This window comes from Dendropsophus ebraccatus, unplaced genomic scaffold, assembly GCF_027789765.1.
Source record: "Dendropsophus ebraccatus isolate aDenEbr1 unplaced genomic scaffold, aDenEbr1.pat pat_scaffold_1170_ctg1, whole genome shotgun sequence".
Lineage (NCBI taxonomy): Eukaryota > Metazoa > Chordata > Amphibia > Anura > Hylidae > Dendropsophus > Dendropsophus ebraccatus.
The window spans coordinates 25848-53179 of record NW_027208587.1 but is presented as its reverse complement, the minus strand read 5'-3'; the positions used below and the strand labels follow the sequence as shown (position 1 = coordinate 53179).

The following is a 27332-nucleotide window of genomic DNA, read 5'->3' as shown; positions in this document are numbered from 1 at the left end:
CAGGGGCTGGCTGGCAAATTTTAGCCTGGGGGGCAAGCACACAGCAGTGGCCCATGAGTAGCCGCTAGCGGCCCTCCTTCAAGTACCACTCTGGCCTTACCTATTATTACGCTCCCCACAACAGTGGCGAGGAGCGTAGATGCCACTCGGACCTGACTTCCTCCAGCGGAATTGTTCTAAACAGTTCGGATAACACAATCGCCCTTTAGTCATTTGTGACCAGGGAATTCCTACTACTTCCTGTGAAGGGGTCAGAACGTACTTTCCTGTATAAGTATATGGACGCCTCAGCACTGACACTGAACCATAGTCCCATAGACTTACATTGAGAAAGTGACTTCTGGCCCCTTCACACAGAGCAGTAGGAATTCCCTGGTCACAATGACTAAGGGCTGGAGACATTATCCGAACTGTCGGAACATCGCCGCTGCAGAAGTACAGGTCCGGGGTTGCCATCTACCGTCCCCTGCACTGATATGGGGAGCGCAATAATAGGTAATGGCCGGAGTGCTTCTTTAAAGGAAACCAATTAGCAACAGTTGTGCTAATATGGTTTTCAGCTGCACAGTATAGATTTACTGTGCAGCTCCCTGAGGCATGTGGGATGGTGGGAAAGCTGGTGGACCACATCATACTGAGTACAAGAGCTGGGAAATCTAGGTACCACATCATACGAGTATAAAAAGCTGGGAAATCTGGGTGACTTCCATCATACTGAGTATAGGATCCTGGGGAAGCTGGTTGACCTCCATCATACTGAATATAGGATGCGGGAAAGCTGGGTGACCACATCATACTGAGTATAAGATGCTGGGAAAGCTGGGTGACCACATCATACTGAGTATAGGATCCTGGGAAAGCTGGGTGACCTCCATCATACTGAATATAGGATGCGGGAAAGCTGGCGACCTCCATCATACTGAGTATAACTGCTGGAAAAGCTGGGTGACCACATCATACTGAGTATAAGATGGTGGGAAAACTGGGTGACCACATCATATTAAGTATAAGAGGGCAGAAAGCTGAGTGACCTTCATATACTGAGTATAAGATGCTGGGAAAGCTGGGTGACTTCCATCATACTGAGTATAGGATCCTGGGAAAGCTGGTGACCTCCATCATACTGAATATAGGATGCTGGGAAAGCTGGTGACCACATCATACTGAGTATAAGATGCTGGGAAAGCTGGGTGACCACATCATACTGAGTATAGGATCCTGGGAAAGCTGGGTGACCTCCATCATACTGAATATAGGATGCTGGGGAAAGCTGGGCGACCTCCATCATACTGAGTATAACATGCTGGAAAAGCTGGGTGACCACATCATACTGAGTATAAGATGGTGGAAAACTGGGTGACCACATCATTAAAGTATAAGATGCTGGGAAAGCTGGGTGACCTCCATCATACTGAGTATAAGAAGGGTAGAAAGCTGGGTGACCTCAGCATACTGAGTATAAGATGGTGGGAAAGCTGGGTGACCTTCATTATACTAAGTACTAGATGCTGGGAAAGCTGGGTGCCTCCATCATACTGAGTATAAGATGGTGAGAAAGCTGGGTGACCTCCATCATACTGATTACAATACAAGATGCTGAGAAACTAGGGTTTCTGTATTTTCACCAGGGGCGGGCTGGGGCGGGGGGCAGGGTGGCATCTGCCCCCGGGCCGGCCTTCCCCAGTACATTACAGGGCCGTGCTGAGGCTGCTTACCGCCCCAGCGCTCTCCTCTCTGCCTGTACTGCAGGGCCGGTCTGTGATGCCAGTGGCAGCTGAAGCTGCTCCCCGCCCCGTTAAGCCCCCCCCCTGTGTACCGTCCCATGTTCCTCCTGCCCGGACTTCCTGTATTACACAGTGTGGGAGAGGAGAGGCTGGCTGCTAACCTCCAGCTACACAGCGTCCTCCAGCTACAGGCTCCTGCTTCCTGACCATCCTCCTCCTGTCCTGCTCTCTGCTCAGCAGCTATAAATGCAGGTACTTCGGGTTGTAGATAGGAGGGAGGTCGGAACAGGAGGAGAGGGCTGTCTGCTGAGCTGGGCTGACAGAGGCCAAACACACACTAGCATCTGTTCCCCCAACCCCCTGTAGCTGCTGCCCTTTACCCCCTATAGCTGCACCCTCTTCCACAGGCTGCATTGCCCCTCTGCACCTGAATTGATGCTGCTGTGTGAGCCTCCCCCCAGACTGCTGTGTTCTCCCCTTCAGGCTGCTGTGCCCCCCCCCCCCACACACACACACATTTTCAGGCTGCTGTGCCCCCCCCCCCCCACCCCCCCCCCCCCACCCCCCCACCCCCCACCAGGCCCCCCCCCCCCCCCCCCCCCCCCCCCCACACTTTTCAGGCTGCTTTGCCCCCCCCCCCCCCCCCCCCCCCCCCCCCCCCCCCACCCCCCCCCCCCCCCCCCGCCCAGACACACACACACACACACACTTCAGACTGCTGTGCCCCCCCACACAGGATGATACACACTCATAGAGAACAATATACGGTCATACAGACCATACAGAACAAAAGGCACCCATACAGAACAATATACACCCATACAGAACATGACATGGGAAAGCTGATCCCTCCATTACCTCTACCCCTTCCCCCTTTCCAACATACCACCCCCCTTCCATCCTTCCCAAAAGAAGACAAAGACCTGGTTCTTTGGAAAAGTTTTGGCCACAGCAGCCAAGTTTATTAACAAACGTACAAAACACAACCTTCTCTATACGCACCCATACAGAAGCATACAGAACAATATACACCCATACAGAACAATATACACCTGTACAGAACCATACAGAACAATATACACCTATACAGAACAATATACACCTATACAGAACAATATACACCTATACAGAACAATATACGCCTATACAGAACAAAATACACTCATACAGAACCATACAGTACAATATACACCCATACAGAACCATACAGAACAATATACACCTATACAGAACAATATACACCCATACAGAACCATACAGAACAATATACACCCATACAGAACAATATACACCTATACAGAACAATATACACCTGTACAGAACCATACAGAACAATATACACCTATACAGAAAAATATACACCTGTACAGAACCATACAGAACAATATACACCTATACAGAACAATATACACCTATACAGAACAATATACACCTATACAGAACTAAATACACTCATACAGAACCCTACAGTACAATATACACCTATACAGAACCATACAGAACAATATACACCTATACAGAACCATACAGAAAATATACACCCATACAGAACAATATACACCTATACAGAACAATATACACCTGTACAGAACCATACAGAACAATATACACCTATACAGAACAATATACACCCATACAGAACAATATACACCCATACAGAACAATATACACCTATACAGAACAATTTACACTCATACAGAACCATACAGTACAATATACACCCATACAGAACCATACAGAACAATATACACCTATACAGAACAATATACACCCATACAGAACCATACAGAACAATATACACCCATACAGAACAATATACACCTATACAGAACAATATACACCTGTACAGAACCATACAGAACAATATACACCCATACAGAACAATATACACCTATACAGAACAATATACACCTGTACAGAACCATACAGAACAATATACACCAATACAGAACAATATACACCTATACAGAACAATATACACCTATACAGAACTATATACACTCATACAGAACCCTACAGTACAATATACACCTATACAGAACCATACAGAACAATATACACCTATACAGAACCATAAGAACAATATACACCATACAGAACAATATACACCTATACAGAACCAATATACACCCTGCTACAGAAACCATACAGAACAATATACACCTATACAGAACAAAATACGCTCATACAGAACCATATAGTACAATATACAAACTCTACAGAAACAAGATACACCTATACCAGAACAAATGACACTCATACAGAACCATAAAGTACAATATACACCTATACAGAACCATACAGAACAAGTATACACCCATACAGAACAATATACACCTATACAGAACAATATACACCTGTACAGAACCATACAGAACAACATTACACCCATACAGAACCAATATACACATATACAGAACAATATACACCTGTACAGAACCATACAGAACAATATACACCTATACAGAACAATATACACCTATACAGAACTAAATACACTCATACAGAACCCTACAGTACAATATACACCTATACAGAACCATAAGAACAATATACACCTATACAGAACCATACAGAACAATATACACCCATACAGAACAATATACACCTATACAGAACAATATACACCTGTACAGAACCATACAGAACAATATACACCTATACAGAACAAAATACGCTCATACAGAACCATATAGTACAATATACAACTATACAGAACAATATACACCTATACAGAACAAAATACACTCATACAGAACCATAAAGTACAATATACACCTATACAGAACCATACAGAACACAATATACACCTATACAGAACCATACAGAACCACTCCGCTCAGCTAAAGAACAGGAAACTGAGGCTACAATTTGCACAAGCTCATCGAAATTGGACAGTAGAAGATTGGAAAAACGTTGCCTGGTCTGATGAGTCTCGATTTCTGCTGCGACATTCGGATGGTAGGGTCAGAATTTGGCGTCAACAACATGAAAGATGGATCCATCCTGGCCTTGTATCAACGGTTCAGGCTGGTGGTGGTGGTGTCATGGTGTGGGGAATATTTTCTTGGCACTCTTTGGGCCCCTTGGTACCAATTGAGCATCGTTGCCAATGCCACAGCCTACCTGAGTATTGTTGCTGACCCATGTCCATCCCTTTATGACCACAACGTACCCAACATCTGATGGCTACTTTCAGCAGGATAATGCGCCATGTCATAAAGCTAGAATCATCTCAGACTGGTTTCTTGAACATGACAAGAGTTCACTGTACTCAAATGGCCTCCACAGTCACCAGATCTCAATCCAATAGAGCATCTTTGGGATGTGGTGGAAGGAAAGAGGGATTCGCATCATGGATGTGCAGCCGACAAATCTGCGGCAACTGTGTGATGCCATCAATGTCAATATGGACCAAAATCTCTGAGGAAGCTTCCAGCACCTTGTTGTATCTATGCCACCAAGAATTGAGGCAGTTCTGAAGGCAAAAGGGGGTCCAACCCGTTACTAGCATGGTGTACCTAATAAAGTGGCCGGTGAGCCCCCCAGGCTAAAATTTGCCAGCCAGCCCCTGATGGAGAGTGACACAGAAATATAACATTCTATAACGCCCTGTGTATCCCAGGCTTGACTGACGTCTGGTTGTTACCAATCCTCTGCTTAATAAGATGTGTCCCCATTATTGGATGGGTCAGTGTATTAGGGACCAGGGGAACCATTTTCAGGAAGAATAAACTGGGGAAACTGCACAATACAAAGGTAGGGAGGAAAGATGCCCTGAATTATTTCAGCAGTGTAACTTTAGGCCATGTTCACATATGGTATAACACCGGCCATTCTGTGACCTGGGCGAGGCACAGAACGTCCGGTGTTACTAATGATCTTTATTTCTGGTGAATTCAGATGCGGGGGCACCCTTGTACGCCTGAGTCCCAATTCCTCGCTGCACACAATGGAGCGTATGGCCAGAAGCCGCACACTCCATTGTGTGAACTGGCTTGTCTGTGCTGCCGCTATTCAATTTGTGTATACGCATCGGACGGCATTCCATACATTCCAATTCAATTTGTTTTCGCATAAATAACGGCCATTGTTGCAAATTGCAACAATGGCCGTGATTTATGATAAATATACGTTGTTGTAAACATGGCCATAAGATGAAACACTCTCCTGGGGCTCTCTGCTTTTCCTGAAGAATAGTTACAGTGCAGAATACTTTGGCCTTTATTAATATGAACATAGGACAGATGACAGGAGAGCAAACAGATGATCTATAATTGTTCTGTATTTTGTGTCTGATTACAGCTCTATACTCTTATATAGTCTGCAGGGTGATAATACTTTTCAGCACCTGCGTACACCTGGTATCTGATTATATCTGAAACTTTTTCTGCGTGGCACAGTTGGTGCAATGGGTGCAGGGAGACTTGTATGTGGGCTGGTGGGGTGTGTTTGCCAGGGCTGCTTTTCAGTCCCAGTCCGGCTCACGCCAAATATATATTTATATATTATTTACAGTAGCTGCATTCCATGAAAAGCAAACAGAGAAAATGCAACAGAGACAGAGTTTGCAGACAAGATATGGAGTTCTTCCTTCCTCCTAGAGACTCTAGATTGTTTTCATATGGAAAAAAAAATCTATATGATTAAACTATTTCCATCACGTCATCATGTATTCCATTTAATGTATTTTAAAACAGGTGAACTTTACTTTGATGATCATTTTGTAGTTTTTCAGTCTTGCTCAATAAGAAAATAAATAATATTACATAGTGCTTGAAAGGTGCTTTTTACAGTGACTTCCCTTAAAGCGACTCTCTACCCACAATCTGACCCCCCCAAAACCGCTTGTACCTTCAGATAGCTGCTTTTAATCCCAGGTCTGTCCTGGAGTCTGTTCGGCAGGTGATGCAGTTCTTGTCCTAAAAAACAACTTTTAAACTTGCAGCCCTGTGTCAAATTGGCGTGGCCTAGAGTGTGTGTGCCCATGCCTTGCACCGCCTCTCCGCCCTCCTCATTATTAGGAATGCCCTGGGCAGGTTTTTTCCTATTCATCACCTGTGTGAACACTGCACATATGCTGGATTGTTAAGGCCCATGTGCAGTGTTCACACAAAGTGATAAATAGGAAAAATACTGCCCAGGGCATTCTTAAAGGGGTAGTGCGGCGCTAAACAATTATTCACTAAATAACACACATTACAAAGTTATACAACTTTGTAATGTATGTTATGTTAGTGAATGGCCCCCTTCCCTGTAGTACTCTATACTCACCTGATCCGTGTCGAACCCCCATCCGCCATCTTGCAACAATGATGTAATCTTCGGGCAGCCGGCCAGAACCGCTCCGACCGTCCCTCGTGCCGAAGATTACATCATTGTCACAAGATGGCGGACGGGGGTCGACACGGATCAGGTGAGTATAGAGCACTACACTTCTGGGTGTAGCGTGGGTGGGGGGGAAACACGGGGAAGGGGGCATTCACTAATATAACATACATTACAAAGTTGTATAACTTTGTAATGTGTTATTTAGTGAATAATTGTTTAGCGCCGCACTACCCCTTTAATGATAAGGAGTGTGGGGAAGAGGGATGGAGAGGTGGTGCAAGGCCTTGGGCACACATACTCTAGGCCACGCCAATTTGGCACAGGGCTGCAAGTTTAAAAGTAGTTTTTTTAGGTCAATAACTGCATCACCTGCCCAAACGGACCCCAGGACAGATCTTAGATTTAAAGCAGCTATCTGAGGGTACAAGCGATTGGGGGGGGCAGATTGTGTGTACAAAGTCTCTTTAACCCCCACACGTCAGTAACATGTCTATATACGTTCCTACTGCACCATACCCTGTGCAGTAGGAATAAACATATACATTCCTGACTTCAGGGGGTTTGATGTGTGGGGGACCGCTGCAGTGAGAGCAGTGAGTCCAGGGAGCCGAGGGTAATGACAGGCAGCTGCTTGCCATTAACCCCTTAAACACTGTGATCTATAGTGATTGCGGTGTGTTTAAGGTACTCAGTGACAGGACAAGCTCCTCTCACTGAGTGATCTGGACCCCCGCAGCCATGCCATGGACGGGGGTAAGTCACTTACCTCGTCCTGTTCAGATCGACGTTCTATGTATAGAGTCTGCTCTATGCATAGATAGCCGATAACACTGATCTATGCTATGCTATGTTATGGCATAGCATAGATCTGTTTCTGCAATCTAATGATTGCATATTTAAAGTGAAAAAAAAAAGTGTAAAAAAAATTGTAATAAAAGTTTTTAAAAGTATAAAAAACCTTATAAACCCCTTTCCCAATAAAAGTTTAAAATACCGCCTTGCCCATTATAAAATATATATATATATATAGTATAATATATATATATATATACAAATAAACATTATATTATTATTATTATAAATCGTAGCGTGCGGAATTGTCCGATTCATTCAAATAAAACATCATTGTTCCCGCACGGGGAACCACGTAAACAAAGAAAAAAAACACACCAAATTGCTGATTTTTTAAAGTTTTATATCAGAGAAAAAGTTAATAAAAAGCGATCCAAATTTTTCTGTTACACCAGTATGATACTAATAAAAACTAGAGATCATGGCGCAAAAAAAAAGAAACCCCAACTAGCCCTGTAGGTGGAAAAATAAAAGCGCTATGGCTCTTAGAAGGCAGGAAGGAACATTGTATTAATTTGACCCGGACATACAGGCATCAAAGGGCCCGGTCTTGATGGAGTTAAAGAGAAACTTTAACCTTTGATACCCTAGCTTTAAGAGGTACAGTTCTTTTAAGAGCAACTGTTGTGCCATCCCTTTTAAAGGCAACTTTAGGAGCGAATATGGTGGCGTTCCCATTAAGAGTGACTTTTGTACCGGCCCTTTAAGAGCAACTGATACTGACCTCTTAAATCCTCAGCGGCTTTATGATAGTAAAGAAAATTGCTCAAATTGTTGAAATTTATGTCAGTGAGGCAAAATTGTAAGGATCTGACATCTTCTATTGGCCAATAGGGGACATGTGACTGCTTGGATGTTCTAAGGCATTCAGTGAAGGACCTGTGAGTTGGCTGCTATATTTCAGCTATTACATGTGTGCTTGGCTGGTTAGGGAGTGTGCGATATTTCAATTTCTGAACATTCCGCCATTCATTTTTATGGGGAATTTTTGGTCTTTAAAGCGACTCTGTACCCACAATCTGACCCCTCAAACTACTTGTACCTTCGGATAGCTGCTTTTAATCTAAGATTTGTCCTGGGGTCCGTTTGGCAGGTGATACAGTTATTGTCCCTTAAAAAAAAACTTTTAAACTTGCAGCCCCGTGGCTACGGAAGTATCTGTGCCCTAACTTTGCACCACCCCTACGTCCCTCCTCCCCACCTTCTTCATTATTAGGAATGCCACTAAAACATTTCCTCCTGTCTTAACATTGCATAGGTGGCTTAACGATCCAGCCCATGTGCCGGGCTGACACAGGTGGGGAATAGGAGACAATCTGCCAGGAGCATTCCTAATGATGAGGAGGGTGGGGAGGAGGGACAGAGAGGTTGTGCCAGCCTAATGCATACGCAATCTAGGCCACGCTCATAGGGCACGGGACTGCCCGGGATGGGAGGTGAAAGGGGAAGGGAAGGAAAATATAGTGCATTTTCAAGCCCTATAATTCAGGGCCGTCTTACCCATTGGGCATGGTAGGCGGCTGCCCGGGGGCCCTTGCGTCCTAGGGGCCCCTGCCCGCTGTCACAGCGGGCAGGGGTCCCCTAGGACGCAGGGGTCCCCGGGCAGCCGCCTCCCATGCCCAATGGGTAAGACGGCCCTGCGCGCCCCCCCTTCCCCTTCTCTTGCGACCGCAAGCACTTTCTTGCTTGCGGTCGCAAGAGGAAATCCGGCCCCGGCTGATGCGTCGCTCCCCGGGGGATTCTCAGGGAGCGCACGCATCAGGAACCTCAGTGCGCGTCGCTGGGGCTTCCTGTACGGAAGTCCCGGCCTGGGCGCACAGTGAGCTTCCGGATGTGTGCGCTCCCTGAGAATCCCCCGGGGAGCGACGCATCAGCCGGGGGCAGAAGAGGAGAGGAAGCAGCGACGGGGGAGCGCTGGTAGGTGAGTTGGGTGTTTGTTTGTTTTTATCTGCTGTGCAGGGGGAGCCATCTATAAGGGGGGAATACGGGGGAGCCATCTATAGGGGGGGATACAGGGGGGGAGCCATCTATAGGGGGGGATACAGGGGGGAGCAATCTATAGGGGGGATACAGGGGGGAGCCATCTATAGGGGGGGATACAGGGGGGAGCCATCTATAGGGGGGGATATAGGGGGGAGCCATCTATAGGGGGGGGATACAGGGGGGAGCCATCTATAGGGGGGGATACAGGGGGGAGCCATCTATAGGGGGGGATACAGGGGGGAGCCATCTATAGGGGGGATACAGGGGGAGCCATCTATAGGGGGGGATACAGGGGGGAGCCATCTTTAGGGGGGATACAGGGGGGAGCCATCTATAGGGGGGATACAGGGGGGAGCCCATCTATAGGGGGAGCCATCTATAGGGGGGATACAGGGGGGAGCCATCTATACAAGGGGGGAAAAACAGGGGGAGCCATCTATAGGGGGGATACAGGGGGAGACATCTATACAAGAGAGGGGGGGATACAGGGGGAGCCATCTATAGGGGGGATACAGGGGGGAGCCATCTATACGAGGGGGGGGATACAGGGGGGAGCCATCTATAGGGGGGATACAGGGGGGAGACATCTATACGAGGGGGGGATACAGGGGGAGCCATCTATAGGGGGGATACAGGGGGGAGCCATCTATACGAGGGGGGGGATACAGGGGGGAGCCATCTATAGGGGGGGATACAGGTGGGAGCCATCTATATGAGGGGGGGGGATACAGGGGGGAGCCATCTATGGGGGGGGGATACAGGGGGGAGCCATCTATACGAGGGGGGGATACAGGGGGGAGCCATCTATAGGGGGGAATACAGGGGGGAGCCATCTATACGAGGGGGGGGATACAGGGGGGAGCCATCTATAAGGGGGGAATACAGGGGAGCCATCTATCGGGGGGATACAGGGGGGAGCCATCTATAAGGGGGGAATACGGGGGGGAGCCATCTATACGGGGGGGGGATACAGGGGGGAGCCATCTATACGGGGGGGGATACAGGGGGGAGCCATCTATAAGGGGGTACTACAGGGGGAGCCATCTATAAGGGGGTAATACAGGGGGGGAGCCATCTATAAGGGGGTAATACAGGGGGGGAGCCATCTATAAGGGGGTAATACAGGGGGAGCCATCTATAAGGGGGTAATACAGGGGGGAGCCATCTATAAGGGGGGGATACAGGGGGGAGCCATCTATGGGGGATAATACAGGGGGAGCTATCTTTAAGGGGCCAATACAGATGTGCAGTGTTGTAGAGAGATGAGGATGGTGACAGAGTGTGGAGCCTAATATGTCTGTCTGGCAGATTCTGTGGATTCGTGGCTCGGAGAAGTTCTCATAACGGCACAGGGCAAATGGAAAAGAAGATGAAAAGGGAAGAACTCCGATCAGAGAAGACGTCCCATGTGAGTCACTTGATGTATCTGCACTGTAATGTATATGGTGTACAGAACCTGTGTAGAGCTGGGTACCTCTATATGACTGGATGAGGTGATAGTGATCTGTGTACAGTGGATTAGTCAGTAGCAGCGGTGGTGTTAGTCTGTATGTGGTGGTATTTGTTGCTTGTTATCTGGCATATATATAGAGAAGGTCAAAACAACATGTCTCATATAGACAGAGGAGCAACAACATGACTATTATATATGAACCATGTTGTTTCCCTGTATTCTGTATACATGGAAACAACATGGTTCTCATATATAATATAATATAATAGTCATGCTGTTGCCCCTCTGTATATATGAGACATGTTGTTTTGCCCTTCTCTATATATATGCCATGTTGTTTCCCTGTATATTTTATTATACAGTATACATACAGGGAGACAACATGGTTCTCATATATAATAGTCATGTTGTTGTCTCCCTGTATATATGAGACATGTTGCACTGGTGTGACAATAAACCCTGCAGATTGCTGTTGGAAGTGCTGTCTCCATTGCGTTTTTTTGGATACTTTGAAGCCAACCTGGTCTGGTTTGGTGAGGCACGCACGCACGGTTATTTTTTGTTTTTTGCGCTGCTGAAAGACTGTGTTGTGAATTAAAGTTTATGTTAACAATAATTTGTATTTTTTTATTGTACGTAATTGTACTGGCTAGGGGCGGGGTTGCAAAGATGGGGGGGTTTTGATGGCGGCGGCCGCGGGGGCTGGGGCCCAATTCGCACCTCTGCCCAGGGGCCCATAATGCTGTTAAGACGGCCCTGCTATAATTAGACTACCTGTAGAATATACAAAGTACAAGAAATACAAAGAAAGAAGTCCATAGTGTAACAGGTTTAGTGTCACAGCAAATCAGCGACACATGCACAATACAAAGACTATGAAAATTACAAAGCATCTGAAAATTCCATGTGTACATTGGGCTTCCCATAATGTACAATTAGTTGTGGTACACATACATCAATCTCTTGGCTTGCCTTAGAGTTATGTAACCTCCCGGGCTTGATTTTAATTGGAATGCGGGCACATTCGGTTGTGCCCGCACACCAATTTTACCATAGACCACAGTGTAAAGTACAGCACTGTGAGCACAGACTATTTTGTACAACTGCTCTTCGCCAAACAGCGGCCGTTCAAAATAGACCTGTCAATTGTTTTGTGCCATCGCAGAAAACAACGGCTGTAGTGTATACAGGGTGTATACACTATGGCCGTTGTTCCATACACCTTAATGTAATTGATCACTGTCAATAAACAAAGGCCGTTGTTTACTGCAAAAATACAGTGCATGAACGTGGCCCTAGAGTGCATGTGAGTTGTCATATGGAGACTGCAACCCCAGTCAAGATCAAAAGGCAACTAAAGGTGTTTCTCATAAAAGAGGATTCCAACTCTTTCTTCTTGGGTATAAACTCCTCATGGCACCTGGTTAGTATATACCAGTGGTGTCAAACTCAAATACACAGTGGGCCAAAATTAAAAAATTGGACAAAGTCGCGGGCCAACCTTGATAATTATTGTAGCGCGAATGCGGCGGTCCTGGCACTGTCAGTGGTGTGCGTCTCCCAGCACTGTGCACTATGATAAATGATATGATAAATTGCTATATAATTAAATCAAACCCCTCCTAATATTGCCCCATGTAGTAGCCAAACCAAACCAAAATTGCCCAACATAGTAGCCAGCACTCCCAGTAGTGCCCAAATAGTAGCCAGCCCCCATAAGTGTTCTATATAGTAGCCAGCCCTCCAAAATAGTCTCCTATAGTAGCAAGCCCTCCCCAATAGTCTCCTACAGTAGCCAGCCCTCCCCAATAGTCTCATTAAGTAGCCAGCTCTCCCCTGTAGTCTCATAGAGTAGCTAGCCCTCCCCCGTAGTCTCATATAGTAGCCAGCGCTCCCCCATACTCTTATATAGTAGCCAGCCCTCCCCAAAGTCTCTTATATAGTAGCCAACCCTTCCCATAGTCTCTTATATAGTAGCCAGCCCTCCCCTGTAGTCTGATATAGTAGCCTACCCCCCATAGTCTCTTATATAGTAGCCAGCCCTCCCTTGTAGTCTCTTATATAGTAGCCAGCCCTCCCCCATAGTCTCTTATATAGTAGCCGGCCCTCCCCAGTAGTCTTATTTAGTAGCCAGCTCTTCCCATAGTCTCTTATATAGCAGCCAGCCCTCCCCAGTAGTCTCATATAGTAGACAGCCCTCCCCATAGTCCCTTATATAGTAGCCAGCCCTTCCCCATAGTCTCGTTTATAGTAGCCATGGTGGGCCAGATGTAATTCAAACTCTGATTTGGCTGGCGGGCCAAAAATAATAGCACCGCGGGCCAGATTTGGCCCGCAGGCCAGAGTTTGACATGACTGGTATATACTGTTATAAGACGTTCCCTACCAATTAACCCTTTAAGGACGGGGCCCATTTTCGTTTTTTACGTTTTCGGTTTTTCCTCCTTGTGTTTAAAAGGTCATAGCACTTGCATTTTTCCACCTAGAAACCCACATGACCCCTTATTTTTTGCCTCACTAATTGTACTTTGCAATTACAGGCTGAATTTTTGCATAAAGTACACTGCGAAACCAGAAAAAAATTCAAAGTGTGGTGAAATTGAAGAAAAAAAAGCATTTCTTTTATTTGGGGGAAATGTGTTTTTACGCCATTCGCCCTGGGGTAAAACTGACTTGTTATGCATGTTCCTCAAGTTGTTACGATTAAAACGATATATAACATGTATAACTTATATTGTATTTGATGGCCTGTAAAAAATTCAAACCGTTGTTAACCAATATACGTTCCTTAAAATCGCTCCATTCCCAGGCTTATAGCGCTTTTATCCTTTGGTCTATGGGGCTGTGCGAGGTGTCATTTTTGCGCCATGATGTGATCTTTCTATCGGTACCTTGATTGCCCATATACGTCTTTTTGATCGCTTTTTATAACATTTTTCTGGATTTGATGCGACCAAAAATGCGCAATTTTGCACTTTGGGATTTTTTTTGCGCTGACGCCGTTTACCGTACGAGATCAGGAATGTGATTAATTAATAGTTCAGGCGATTACGCACGCGGCGATAGCAAACATGTTTATTTATTTATTTATTGTTTACTTTTATTTAAAACCTGGGAAAAGGGGGGTGATTCAGACTTGTATTAGGGGAGGGGGCTTTTTACTATAAACAACACTTTTTTTTTTTTTTTTACACATATACTAGAAGCCCCCCTGGGGGACTTCTAGTATATACACTTGGATCTCTCATTGAGATCTCTGCAGCATATATATGCTGCAGAGATCCATGAGATCGGCACTCGTTTGCTTTCGGCTGCTGCAGCCGAAAACGAACGCGTGCCGAGCCGAGGACGGCGCCATCTTGGACGCGTCCCCGGCCGGCATCAGTAACGGAGATCGCTCCTCCGGGACAAGGTCCCGGAGGAGCGATCTCCCCCACTAGACCCCAGGGAAACGTTGCCTCCGGTAATCGGAGGCAGCTGTCAACTTTGACAGCTGCCTCCGATTAGCTAATTAGCGGGCACGGCGATCAGACCGTGCCCGCTAATAGCGGCGGTCCCGGGCTACACGCGGCACCCGGGATCGCGGCCGCTTTGAAGTGCAAGTGAGGACATATGGCGTAGGGGTACGTCATATGTCCTTAAGAGGTTAAGCAATGCAGAAATGTGACCTCCTGAGCAGTCTGGTGCCCTCTATATGAGGTGCCATCTATCACATAGTCTTTATGTCATTATGTCGACTCCATTGAACATGTTGCTGTCTTTCTTTTCCTCCAGTCCAATAGTCTTTGGCTTGTCTGCAGTGTCACTTTCTTATGTCTCCCCACTCACTGGCCTCTTTGTGCACTGTTAAGAACCAGACAGTGCTGCCTGCTAACTGCTCTGCACGCTAACCATGATGCCTGCTAACCGTGTTGCCTGCTAACCATGCTGCCTACTGAGCACGCCGCCTGCTAACCACGCTGCTTGCTGACCACACTGCCTGCTAATGGCACTGCCTGCTAACCATGCTGCCTACTGAGCACGCCGCCTGCTAACCACGCTGCCTGCTGACCACACTGCCTGCTGACCACACTGCCTGCTAATGGCACTGCCTGCTAACCATGCTGCCTGCTGAGCACGCCACCTGCTATTCACACTGCCTGCTGACCACACTGCCTGCTAATAGCACTGCCTACTGAGCACGCCGCTATCTAACCACGCTGCCCTGCTGACCACACTGCCTGCTAACCAGGCTGCCTACTGAGCACGCCGCCTGCTAACCACGCTGCTTGCTGACCACCACTGCCTGCTAATGGCACTGCCTGCTAATGACACTGCCTGCTAACCATGCTGCCTGCTGACCACACTGCCTGCTGACCACACTGCCTGCTAACCATGCTGCCTGCTGAGCACGCCACCTGCTATTCACACTGCCTGCTGACCACACTGCCTGCTAATAGCACTGCCTACTGAGCATGCCGCTATCTAACCACGCTGCCTGCTGACCACACTGCCTGCTAACCAGGCTGCCTACTGAGCACGCCGCCTGCTAACCACGCTGCCTGCTGACCACACTGCCTGCTAATGGCACTGCCTGCTAACCGTGCTGCCTGCTAACGGCGCTGCCTACTGACAGAACTGCCTGCTAACCATGCTGCACACAATCCTTCTTACAGCTCTCTGCTTAACAGTGCATATTGTCACACTACAATCACGGTTTTACCATGTTTTTGTGACATTGCAGTAAGATGGTGCGCATTATGCCAATCATGGTTTAAACAGAACAAGCAAAAAAAAAAAAAAAAAAAATAAGGAAAACTTTTACCACAATATTTTTTAATTGCACCATTTTTTATACCAGTATACTAAATTATGGTAAAAACACTGCAATACTGCAACATTGTGTGCCATTATGCAGGGAGTAGTGAATACAGCCTAAGGCTATGTTCACACTGTGTATATGTTCGGCCGTATATTTTCGCGGCCAGACATATACGCAGTAAACTCCGGCCGGGGATTTACGCTACTTGCGGCCGGCTACGTACGGACCGCGAACTTACGCCCGAAGTCTACTTACGCTTCCCGAGCGCCCTACGTAGCGATCTGACAGCGGTCTTTTACTTGGAAATCTTCGCCTAGCCCCGGACACCCCACAGAACCTTTTGGATCGGCAAAAAAAGCTGCAAAAATAAAGAAATCACCACTACGTACGGGACCGCATGTAACGCTACGGGCGTAAGTTACAGCATTTTCGTCCGCAAACAATGGTCTGGTTCATTTTTTACGCCGCCGCGTACGATCCGGGCGTAAGTTCGTATGTAGTGTGAACTGTGTAGCCGTACATCGTATACTTTCCATTATACGCAAACTACATAAGTCTCCGGCCGCTTAAACACGGAACGCGCTAAGGCCGGAAACTTACGTAGTATGAACATAGCCTAAGGCTGGGTTCACACTACGTATATTTCAGTCAGTATTGTGGTCCTCATATTGCAACCAAAACCAGGAGTGGATTAGAAAAACACAGAAAGGCTCTGTTCACACAATGTTGAAATTGAGTGGATGGCCGCCATATAACAGTAAATAACTGCCATTATTTCAATATAACAGCCGTTGTTTTAAAATAACAGCAAATATTTGCCATTAAATGACGGCCATCCACTCAATTTCAACATTGTGTGAACAGATCCTTTCTGTGTTTTTAATCCACTGCTGGTTTTGGTTGCAATATGAGGACCACAATACTAACTGAAATATATGTAGTGTGAACCCAGTCATAGGGATCCAATGTGCCAATGTGATGAGCTGGAGATTGCTAGATGAGGATGCAGACTGCTAGGATAAGAAGCAGAAAGGCTGCTAGAGAACAACTTACCGTCCCCCCGACCAGTATGTGAGCCGACGTAATGTGGAGATGAAAGAAAGCACTAAAACACATCAAGGTATTGAAATCTTTATTTATGCATATATTGACTTTTTATAGCACATTAATGATTTTCTAATGTTCAGGATAATTGTTTTAAGTATCTAATCAGTAGGCATCTGACTGCTAGAAATCCCATTGATCTAGAGAACAAGGGTCCTCTCCCCATATGAATGGTGCAGTGGTGCATGAGCACCTATGAAGATAAGTGATAATTTAAAGGGGAACTCTGGCATTAATTTTTTTTTCTTTCAAATCAACTGGTGTCAGAAAGCTATATAGATTTGTAATTTACTTTTATTTAAAGGAGTAGTGCGGTGCTCACTAAATGTTAAAAACACTCAAATGTGCTGATATGTCCTTGTCCTACCATGCCTCTGCCGCACTACCGGGAGCCAAGTCCCACCGATACCACTGTCCAACCTGTACTTGTGTCTCTTTTCAAAAGTCCCTCACTTCCTGCCCGGCGCATGCAGCAGATTTCCCATGGTGCAGTGCGCATCCACGTCATCTTCCCAGCCCCTCTACCAGCCCATCTCATCTGTATTCCGCCTACCTCATCTCCTATTCCGCCCCTCTCATACTGGACACTCTCCCCTGCAATACCCACCCCTTAAGCCAGCAAGCCTGTCATGCTCCCTAGACACACGGATTCTGCGCACTCCCCCTGTCAGTGTGTAAGCTAACCTGAGTAATCCACAATGACAGGGTGAATGTGCAGAAGCCACTTTCTGAGGGAAAAAGAAATAATGGTCCCGAATAGAGACAGTCTGCATCAGCATATGTCCTCCCGAAGGCTTACAATAGGCTGTGAGGCAGTCACATGCCTAAAGGTGGGCTGATTAGGGGGCGGACGTCCCGGCCAGCCCCTTAAACGTCATATTATGACGCGTTGTCCCAAAATTGACGCAGGGCCTATGTGCCGACACGCTGGACAAAAATGTACAACTATTGCACTTTCGGTCGGGGCATGACGAGGAAGAATGACAAGACAGGTAAAAGCACCACATGACAAATTATATAACTTTGTCATGTGGTGCACAAAAAAAGCTTTGCGCTGCACTACCCCTTTAAAAATCTTCAGTCTTCCAGTACTTATCAGCTGCTGTATATCCTGCAGGAAGTGGTGTATTCTTCCAGTCTTACAGTTCCCTCTGTCCATGTCAGAAACTGTCCAGAGCAGGAGCAAATCCCCATAGAAAACTGCTCCAGCTCTAGACGGTTTCTGACATGGACAGAGGTGGCAGCAGAGAGCGCTGTGTCAGACTAGAAAGAATAGACCACTTCCTGCAGGACATACAACAGCTGATAAGTGCGGAAAGACTGGAGATTTTTTAAATAACAAATCTGTGTAACCTTTTAGCTTAAAAAAAATATAAAGCTAAAAAAGATTAATTGCTGAGATAGACCAACCCTTTACTATAATGCCATGATGATGTATGGAAGCTTTATTTAGGGGGAATCTGCTATCAGTGGGGGCTATTCATATCACATTTCAACTATATGCCATGGGTAGTTTTTACCTTTAAAAGGGTATACAGAGACAATGCAACATAGCTATAGGGTTAAACAGAGCAAACATAGTCTACATATGTCATCATACATTTTTTGCAGGGCTGCACAGTTGCGTCTTTCAATAAAAAGTAAACCAGCATGAGGCCACGACACCCAACACTGGCTGTTATTGGGTACAAAATAACATCCGTCTAACAATCCTATGGCTAACCACAGTTATTGGAATATCTTTTTGATGGTATCCTGGCATATACCCCCAACATATAGCTGATATATCAATGTAAAAAATCACCTGAAGGGGATCAGTACATACAACCTCACGGCAGCAAATGACAGAGAACAATGTTGGGCTCCATGATTTTTGAGTAAAACGTAAAGTAAATCCAGATGGGACTCCTAGAAAAGAAGTGAGAGCCTTGTATACCCGGCATCTAATGATTGACAGCTTCCCAGTGTATGGATGGGAGTGGATAAGGAATTCTGTCACTGCCTTTCCTAGGAGTCCTGTCCAGATTTTCTTTTTATATAGAAATCCTGATTCTTATCACAGAAAGGCAGGGCCTGATGGGACTGAAACTCAGCTCTGGCTCATCAATTGCTGAGGGAATCTGGGACAGGTTGTCCTGGATTTGACGGATGGCCTTGGAGCACTGGACAGTCCAACACTGGCCCTCCAAGAGCCAATCCTGTATTCCTCCTGGCCCAGCTACTCCTTCCCCCTACAAGTAGGGGGAGATCCCGGCCCAGGAGGCAGACAGGACCGGCCACAGAGGGAACCAGCCCATCTGGCATTTGTCTGATGCCACATGGCCAATCAAGCCTACATACATTTTGGAGATCCCCATCTCCTTCTCTATAACATCCTGCTGTTGTTAATGTCCACACACACTTCCAGTCTCCATGTTTCCTTGAAGTCTTTTGCAGTTTACATTTACATCAAAAACTTAAGTTAAGAAGAATGCAAACCATTTTTGGTGCAGGCTGCCAATATGACAAATTAAACAAAAATCAAATTAAATAAATAGTAAAAACAAAACAAAAAAAATTACACCCAATTTTATCTTCTTTGTTGTATAATTCCAGAACCTGTAATAAATGAGCAGCACACAACAGTTAATGCATGCAATAATAAAGAACTATTTCACATAGCAGATTTCTTCACGTTAAATAATACATAGATCCACAGAATCTGTCACACAATAAACGAGCAGCAGACAGTCCCTGGAGATTTATAATGGGTCCACTTAAACTTTCACCATAACGGTACCTTATACCCACACATACAGTACACTGCTCTGCAGCATGTACAATACACCTTCCTAGCTCTGCTACATCATACTCACCTAGCTCTGCTATGTAAATATACCTACAGACACACGCAGTGCTACTACATCAATATACAGACACAGACCTCTGCTAAATCACCATACACAAACAGCCCTGCTACATACAGACAAACACACAGTTCTAGTACATACAAAAAGTATGGTAACCGTCTCAGGATTAATATGATGACATATCGCACAGGCACGATGCTGGCAGAAGTTAGGGATTCACTGCAGTGGATACATGGGTGGTATGGAAGCGCAGACAGATATGAGAAAGGTGTCATGTGTCTCTATCGTTTGAAACATGAATTGGAGCTAACAGGTTTCACTTTAAATCAATTATTTATGGGGTTTTCATGGCTCATTGACTTCAGTGGGAACTGCAGTAACCAGACTCATTGAACAGAACCCTGCTCACTGTAGCTGATTGTGGGATCCACTCTTATGATACCAGAAGACATACCTGAGATCCCAACATCATCATAGATTTCTTTTTCACTGCAAATATAAAAATAGAATTGTTATAAGAAGATAATGTGGATATGATATACTGTATCTGTGCTTTTTTATCTCTTATGTGTCAGTCATCAAACTATTTCTATCCATTCCTCTTCCATCAGGTGATAACATACGCTCATAGTTGCCAACATTTGACATTTTTTTTCCAGGGACACTTTGGCTTCTTGTGGGTGTGGGGCCTACTGTGGGTGCGTTTTGCAGGGGTGTGGCTGGTCAGCAGTGTTTTTTTTTCCCCAGAATTCTCACTATATTGTCCTCATTGTATGGACCTTACAGTTAAGACAATAGAGAGGGAGCAAATTACACATCCACTGGCGGAACTACCGCCGTAGCAGCCGTAGCGGCTGCTACGGGGCCCTGCCGCATCAGGGGAGCTTACATAGCCTGCAGCACCCGGCGGCTGAGCAGGCCTCCCGGGTGCTGCAGCTGTTTGGGGTCCGGGAGTGTCCCAGGGGTTCCGGGCGCAGTGTGGCTCAGCGTCTTCCGGGGAAAGTACTTCCGGCACTAACAAGCGCTCCTGTGCCGGAAGTACAGGCCGGGGGGCGGACGCTGAGCTCCCTGGTACCTGTGCTACCCCCCTTGCCACCACCATATTGCCAGCCGGGAGCACAGGTACTAGTGAGCTCAGCGTCCGCCCCTGGCCTGTACTTCCGGCACAGGAGCGCTTGTTAGACTGATGCGGGCGCGCTCCGTGCGCCAGAAGTACTTTCCCCGGCAGACGCTGAGCCCGTCACCTGTGCTGCTCCGAATCCGCAGGACCCCCCCCCGGGAGAAGAGGAGGCCAATACAGATGTGCAGTGTGTAGAGAGATGAGGATGGTGACAGAGTGAGGAGTCTAATATGTTTGTCTGGCAGATTCTGTGGTTTCGTGGCTCGGAGACGTTCTAATGGCCCAGGAAGGATGCAGAAGATGATGAAAAGGAAACAACTCTTATCAGAATAGACGTCACCTGTAAGTCACCTGATATAACTGTACTGTAATTTATATGGTGTACAGAACCTGTGTAGAGCTGAGTGTGTTGATGGCGTAGTGGTCGATCGAGGGGGGGAGGGGGGGGGCCCAATCAAAAGTTTGCTATGCGGCCCCAGCCATTTCTAGTTACGCCCCTGTACACATCCCAGTATCAGACCCCCAGTATTGGGGTGTTTCATTTTTCCAAAGATGTAAATATCATATGACTTGGCAATGGAATATGCCCTGAGTCTCAGTGGTGAAAAAGTTATATATGCCAAATTTCAAGAAGATTGGATAATATTAGAGGTTGCACAATTTGATAAGTTTTGTAAGGGCAAAATACATGATTTTTCAAGGTTAATTATTTTTATTGGGAAAACTAAAAATCACAAACTTAAAATAATATTAAGCTAGACAGTTAGATTAATAAGTGTTATATTAATCAGCTTTGAATAAAGCAATCCCTTATTTTGTTTGTCTGCTGACAACTTTTCTGTGATGCTGGACTACCCTCAACAAGAATTGTTTTTGTTGTTTGTTTCCTAACCGGTTTATTGAACTTTTTTATCAGAACAATTCCTCTTTCTGCAGTATCATTGACCACCTAAACCGTGATCACATGGTTTTTTTAGAGAATCACTGCAGTATTCCATCACATTGTGGATTCCAAACAATTAAAAGAACGTCATTGTTTTATTAGTAACAAAATGGCTCAGGTCTTCTCCTTCAAAATAGGTTGTTACCCTCTTTGCAGGTTTGATTTCTAAATTAATAATGATAATTTCCTTTACAGACTCTCAAAAAAGCTAATCCTATGTTTGTTTGTTTCTGTCAGATACCAAAGGTGTCTCTTAGCAGCTGTGTGAGCACTTTTTTTTAAGTCTGCATCTGGGTAAGTGCTCAGAAGCTAAAGCATATCCAGATCATTCTATGGGGCCCATCAACTTACAATTGCCTTGTGCCAAAAGCGAACATATATGGGGCTGACAAAATGTATATAGATGAATATATGTGTATATATATATATATATATATATATATATATATATATATATATATATATATACACATATGCAGTATATATATATATATATATATATATATATAATATATATATATATATATATATATATTATATTTTTTTTTTTCAAAGTGTGCAACCTCTAAATATTATCCAATCCTCTGGCATATAAGCAAAGTCTGTAAAAATATAACATTTCAATTTTTTGCCTTACAAAATGAAACACCCAGCACACCCCAATATTAACCCCCCCTTCTTATATTACACACCCCATTATCAGGCCCCAGAAAATTACACACCCCAGGCCACCAGCATATTACACATCCCGGTATAAGGTCTCAGCATATTACACATCCCAGTATCAGACCTCCAGCATATTTCACACTCCAGTATCAGGCCCCCAGCATACTGCACACCTCAGTATCAGGCCCCCAGCATACTACACACCCCAGTATATTACACACCCCAGTATCAGTCCTCCAGCATATTACAGACCCTAGTTTTAGACCTCCAGCTAATTAAACACCCCAGTATCAGCAACGGCACATGTCTGTTACCCCCTAACTGCTCTGGGTAGCACTGCTTAGCGATCATCTCCCTTTCTCTCAGCTTCTGGCAGCTTCTCTTGTTCTGAGCTGCCCTGTTGGAAAATTAGTCTCCCTCTAGTGGCAGGAATGCGCCTGGGTCTTCTAGCAGGTTATTCTGAGGGTATATATAGGGGAGAATTATTAAAGGGTGTAAATATACACCTGGTGTAAAATGCCCACAGCAACCAATCACAGCTCAGCTTTCAGCTCTGGTAAAATATAAGAGGAGCTGTGATTGGTTGCTCTAGGCAATTTACACCAGGTGTATAATTACACCCTTTCATAAATCTCCCCCATAGTCTCCACCTCCTCACCTCAGTTGTTGTTTGACAGTCAACATCCACATCTGTGCTCCCTGGCTATCCACCACTTCCTAACAATCTTCTAGCAATTTTGATCTCAATCCATTCCTCGTTCCAGCTCAGCTCCAATCTGAACTACGTCCCAATGTTGCATGCCAGCACTCCACTGTGATTCACGGGATCAAACTTCTCTTGCTTGGGCCATCCACTACACTCTAGCATATACCCCAGATTCAGCCACCCAGCACATTTTAGACCCCAATATCAGGCCCCAGAATATTATATACTTCAGCATCAGGTCTCCAGCATATTACACACCACAGTAGCAGACCTCTAGCATATTATATACCCCAGATACAGCCCCCCAGCATATAATAGACCCCAATATCAGGCCCACAGCATATTACAGACCAATCAGGCCCCAGATTATTATTAACCCCACTTTCAGTACCATCCTCACTTCTATACAAACTCCCCATCTGTGTTGCTCCATACTGTAGCGAAGTCTTATGTATTTTGTGCTCCTGTGCAATATTTGGGCTTAATTTGGGCCCTCAAATAGTATTTAGCCCCCCTCTATACCTTCACATAGTAATAACCCCCCCCCCCATTTGTACTCTCATATAGTGGATAAGCCCCCTCTGTGCCACCATATAGAAGACAGCACCTTTCTGTGCTCTAGGCCTCCTCTGTGTCTTTTATATAGTAGTTAGGTCCCTCTGTCAACCTGTAGGTAGTTAGGTAGCCTTCTTGGTAGATAGTCACCACCCTGTAGGTTTTCCCCCACTAGGTAGTTTTCCCCATGCTGGCATCCCTTTAGGGTAATCCCCCTCACCCCGGTAGTTAGCCCCTCCTCCCCAGTAGGCATCCCCTGAAGGTAATCCCCCTGGCACTTGGTTCGTTGTAATTTCGTTGGGACTCAACATCCCTCTGCTGTAAACCCCACTCCCTATAATGTTGGGACCCCCTGCCATCAAGTTAGGCAACTCCTGACTATGTAAGCATCCCCTAATGTGTAATTTACAAAACAAACCCACACTAACCTGCCTGCAGCTCTCCTCTAGCAACTAATCTCCTTGCTCTACAAGAGGGAGGTCGCTTATGGTTTAAACCACCCCTGGCTGTTTACACTGCATACTTATTGCAGACACAAAGTGCCTCAGCAATCTGCACCTGTCTCTGCTCTGCTGTGCACCCTGTACCTGTCTATACCCACTCTGCTGCATGCACTGCTCCTGCCTATACCCGGCCTGCTACACACCCTGCATCTGTCTCTACCCGCTATGCACCTGCCTCTACCTGCTCTGCTGCACGCTCTGCAACTGCCTCTACCCACTCTGCTGCACACTCTGCACCTGCCTCTACCCACTCTGCTGCACACTCTGCACCTGCCTCTACCCGCTCTGCTGCAAAGTCTGCTCCTGTCTCTACCCGATCTGCTGCACACCCTGCACCTGCCTCTACCCGCTATATACTGTATCTATACATACACCAGCCAGACCACTGCTTTTAGAGCAGAGTGGTGGTTGGTAACCTAGACAACGAGCTACCAACAGAGAGGGAAAAAGCAGTATATCAGGAAAAGGAGACAAATTTGGTAAATGATTGTTTGTGCAAAAATATATAACATGACGAGCCCTACAGGTATATACTGTATTATATATGATGGGAATCCCCATTTATCCTGATACCCTACAGGTATACAATGTATTATGAGAATCCCTCTTTATCCTGATCCAAACAGGTATATACTATATTATATATGAAGGGAATCCCCCTTTATTCTGATCCTTACAGGTATATACTATATTATACATGATGGGAATCCCCCTTTATTTTGATCCCTACAGGTATATACTATATTTTATATGATGGGAATCAGCCTTTATCCTGATCCGCTGCAATCAACATATATGTGATCTAGGCTTGTCCTTAGCAACGGGAACAGGATGAGGGTAACTTGCTAGTTGCGGGGGTAACAGGTACTAGATTGGATTCAGAGGTAAAAGTGTCTCCAATGTGGCTGTCTCTCATATAAATTGAGACCTTAGTGTCAAGTTGCTAGAACTTGCTGAGCTCTAGACTCTGTTTGTGGCTTAGCGCTAAGAATGGAGGAGACAGAGCAGAGGTAAGCTTGCTTTCCTTCTACTCCTGGGAGACTCCTTCCTCAGAGCTCCTTCACACTGGCATTGGGGGTGGGGGGAAAGGGGCGGGAAATCATACTTTCTGCTCTGGTATTCAATCTGTCTTGACTATTGGCGCTCAGCAGCTGCAGTGATGTCCTGCCTCAGCGGCTGATTGGCATTTACATTGGCATGTACATATACTTATAATAATGACATACACATATAATAAGACATATCCTCCCCATTTGGTTTAAAGTATACCTGTCACCACCGAACCTTCTGGATCAGCGGAGAGATTCTCTGCTTATCCAGAAGGTCGGCTCTCCATGGATTCAGAGACGCAGTCAGATGATAATGCATTATTCTGTATCCATTGAGACCCACTGTTAGCTGAAACACTGAAACATTTCTGCCTGATGGGTGGGCAGGGAGTGAGACAACAAAGGCATGGCTTCCTCCTGGTCAGGCATGAGAGGCTTGTGCTGATGTGGGGCAGAGGGGTGGGGCTTATTTTAGTATACCAGTCCCCCTTTATCTTTATGGAATCTGTACTTACAGCTGTAAAACATATCTCCTCTTAACATAACCATCTGAAAAAGGAAAAAATACATAAGAATTAGTAAGCATACAGGTTATCTTATATGCTAGGTATATAAAGAGAAGACAAGCTCAGATCATGGAGAAGCCCTGAATAATTACTGGCCATTAAGAGGAGAAAGCTGCTAAACTGGTTCATCATTACTGTAAAAGGGTGGGAAAATGTGGTAAAGAAAGAGTGTTTTTCAGAAATAGAACTGTTAAAGGGGAACTTCGGCAAAGATTTTTTTTTTTTTTATTTCAAATCAAATAGTAATTTACTTCTACTTAAAAATCTCCAGTCTTCCAGTATTTATCCACTGCTGTATGCCCTGCAGGAAGTGGTGTGCAGTGTCTCTGTAGACCAGGGGTCCTCAACTGGCGGACCGCGGTCCGAACCCGGACCGTGGAGGCCAGCTGTCCGGACCCCCGGTCAGACCTCCCAACCGCCCGGATCCGGCAGCCCCCATGCGTCCCGCTCCCCACCGCACTGCCTCCTGGCCCCCGGCTGATACGCGCTCTCTGGGGACGTCCCGGGAATTCCCTAGCAGAGCGCGCACCAGTGACCTCAGTGTACGACGCTGGCCTGTACTTCCGGTAGAGCAGGCCGGCGGCGTACCTTGAGGTCACTGGTGCGAGCTCTGCTGAGGGAATCCCTGGGACATCCCCAGAGAGCGCGTATCAGCCGGGGGCCGGTCCAACAGGAGATACTACAGGGGAGAGCACACAGAGGGACTATATGGGAGGGGGAGAGCACACAGGGGGCTATATACACTACAGGGGGAGAGCGCACAGGGGGGCTATATGGGAGGGGGAGAGGAGCGCACAGGGGGGCTATATGGGAGGGGGAGAGCGCACAGTGGGGCTATATACTACAGGGGAGAGTGCACAGGGGGGCTATATACTACTGGGGGGGAGTGCACAGGGGGGCTATATACTACCAGGGCAGTCACCCGCTTTGTACCTAATTTCAAAGGGCTGGTGAGAGAGAAAAAATGTCAGTTTTCCCACTAATAAGCAGCAATTCTGTATGTAAATAGGTGAACAACATTTGTGAAAAGTAACAAAACAGGTTTCCTACTGATGTTCAGCTGGGACCTTCACCTGACTATAGACCCCGGTAAGTGGACCTTCACTAAAAGTTGTTGAGTACCCCTG

General features: G+C 46.0%; 1 protein-coding gene across 1 annotated transcript in view; it reads right to left on the bottom strand.

Annotated features, from left to right (window-relative positions):
* Nucleotides 1–19058: 19058 nt before the first annotated feature.
* The window catches only part of LOC138774969 (PML-RARA-regulated adapter molecule 1-like), a 29371-nt gene continuing 21097 nt past the window's right edge, over nucleotides 19059–27332 (bottom strand). Inside the window, exons 4-6 of the mRNA XM_069955740.1 lie at nucleotides 26155–26188; nucleotides 20552–20586; nucleotides 19059–19846 (exon numbers count right to left, since the gene is read on the bottom strand). Of these exons, the coding sequence (XP_069811841.1) occupies nucleotides 19818–19846; nucleotides 20552–20586; nucleotides 26155–26188 (98 nt within the window). The 3' untranslated portion in view covers nucleotides 19059–19817. The remainder of the gene's footprint in view (nucleotides 19847–20551; nucleotides 20587–26154; nucleotides 26189–27332) is intronic.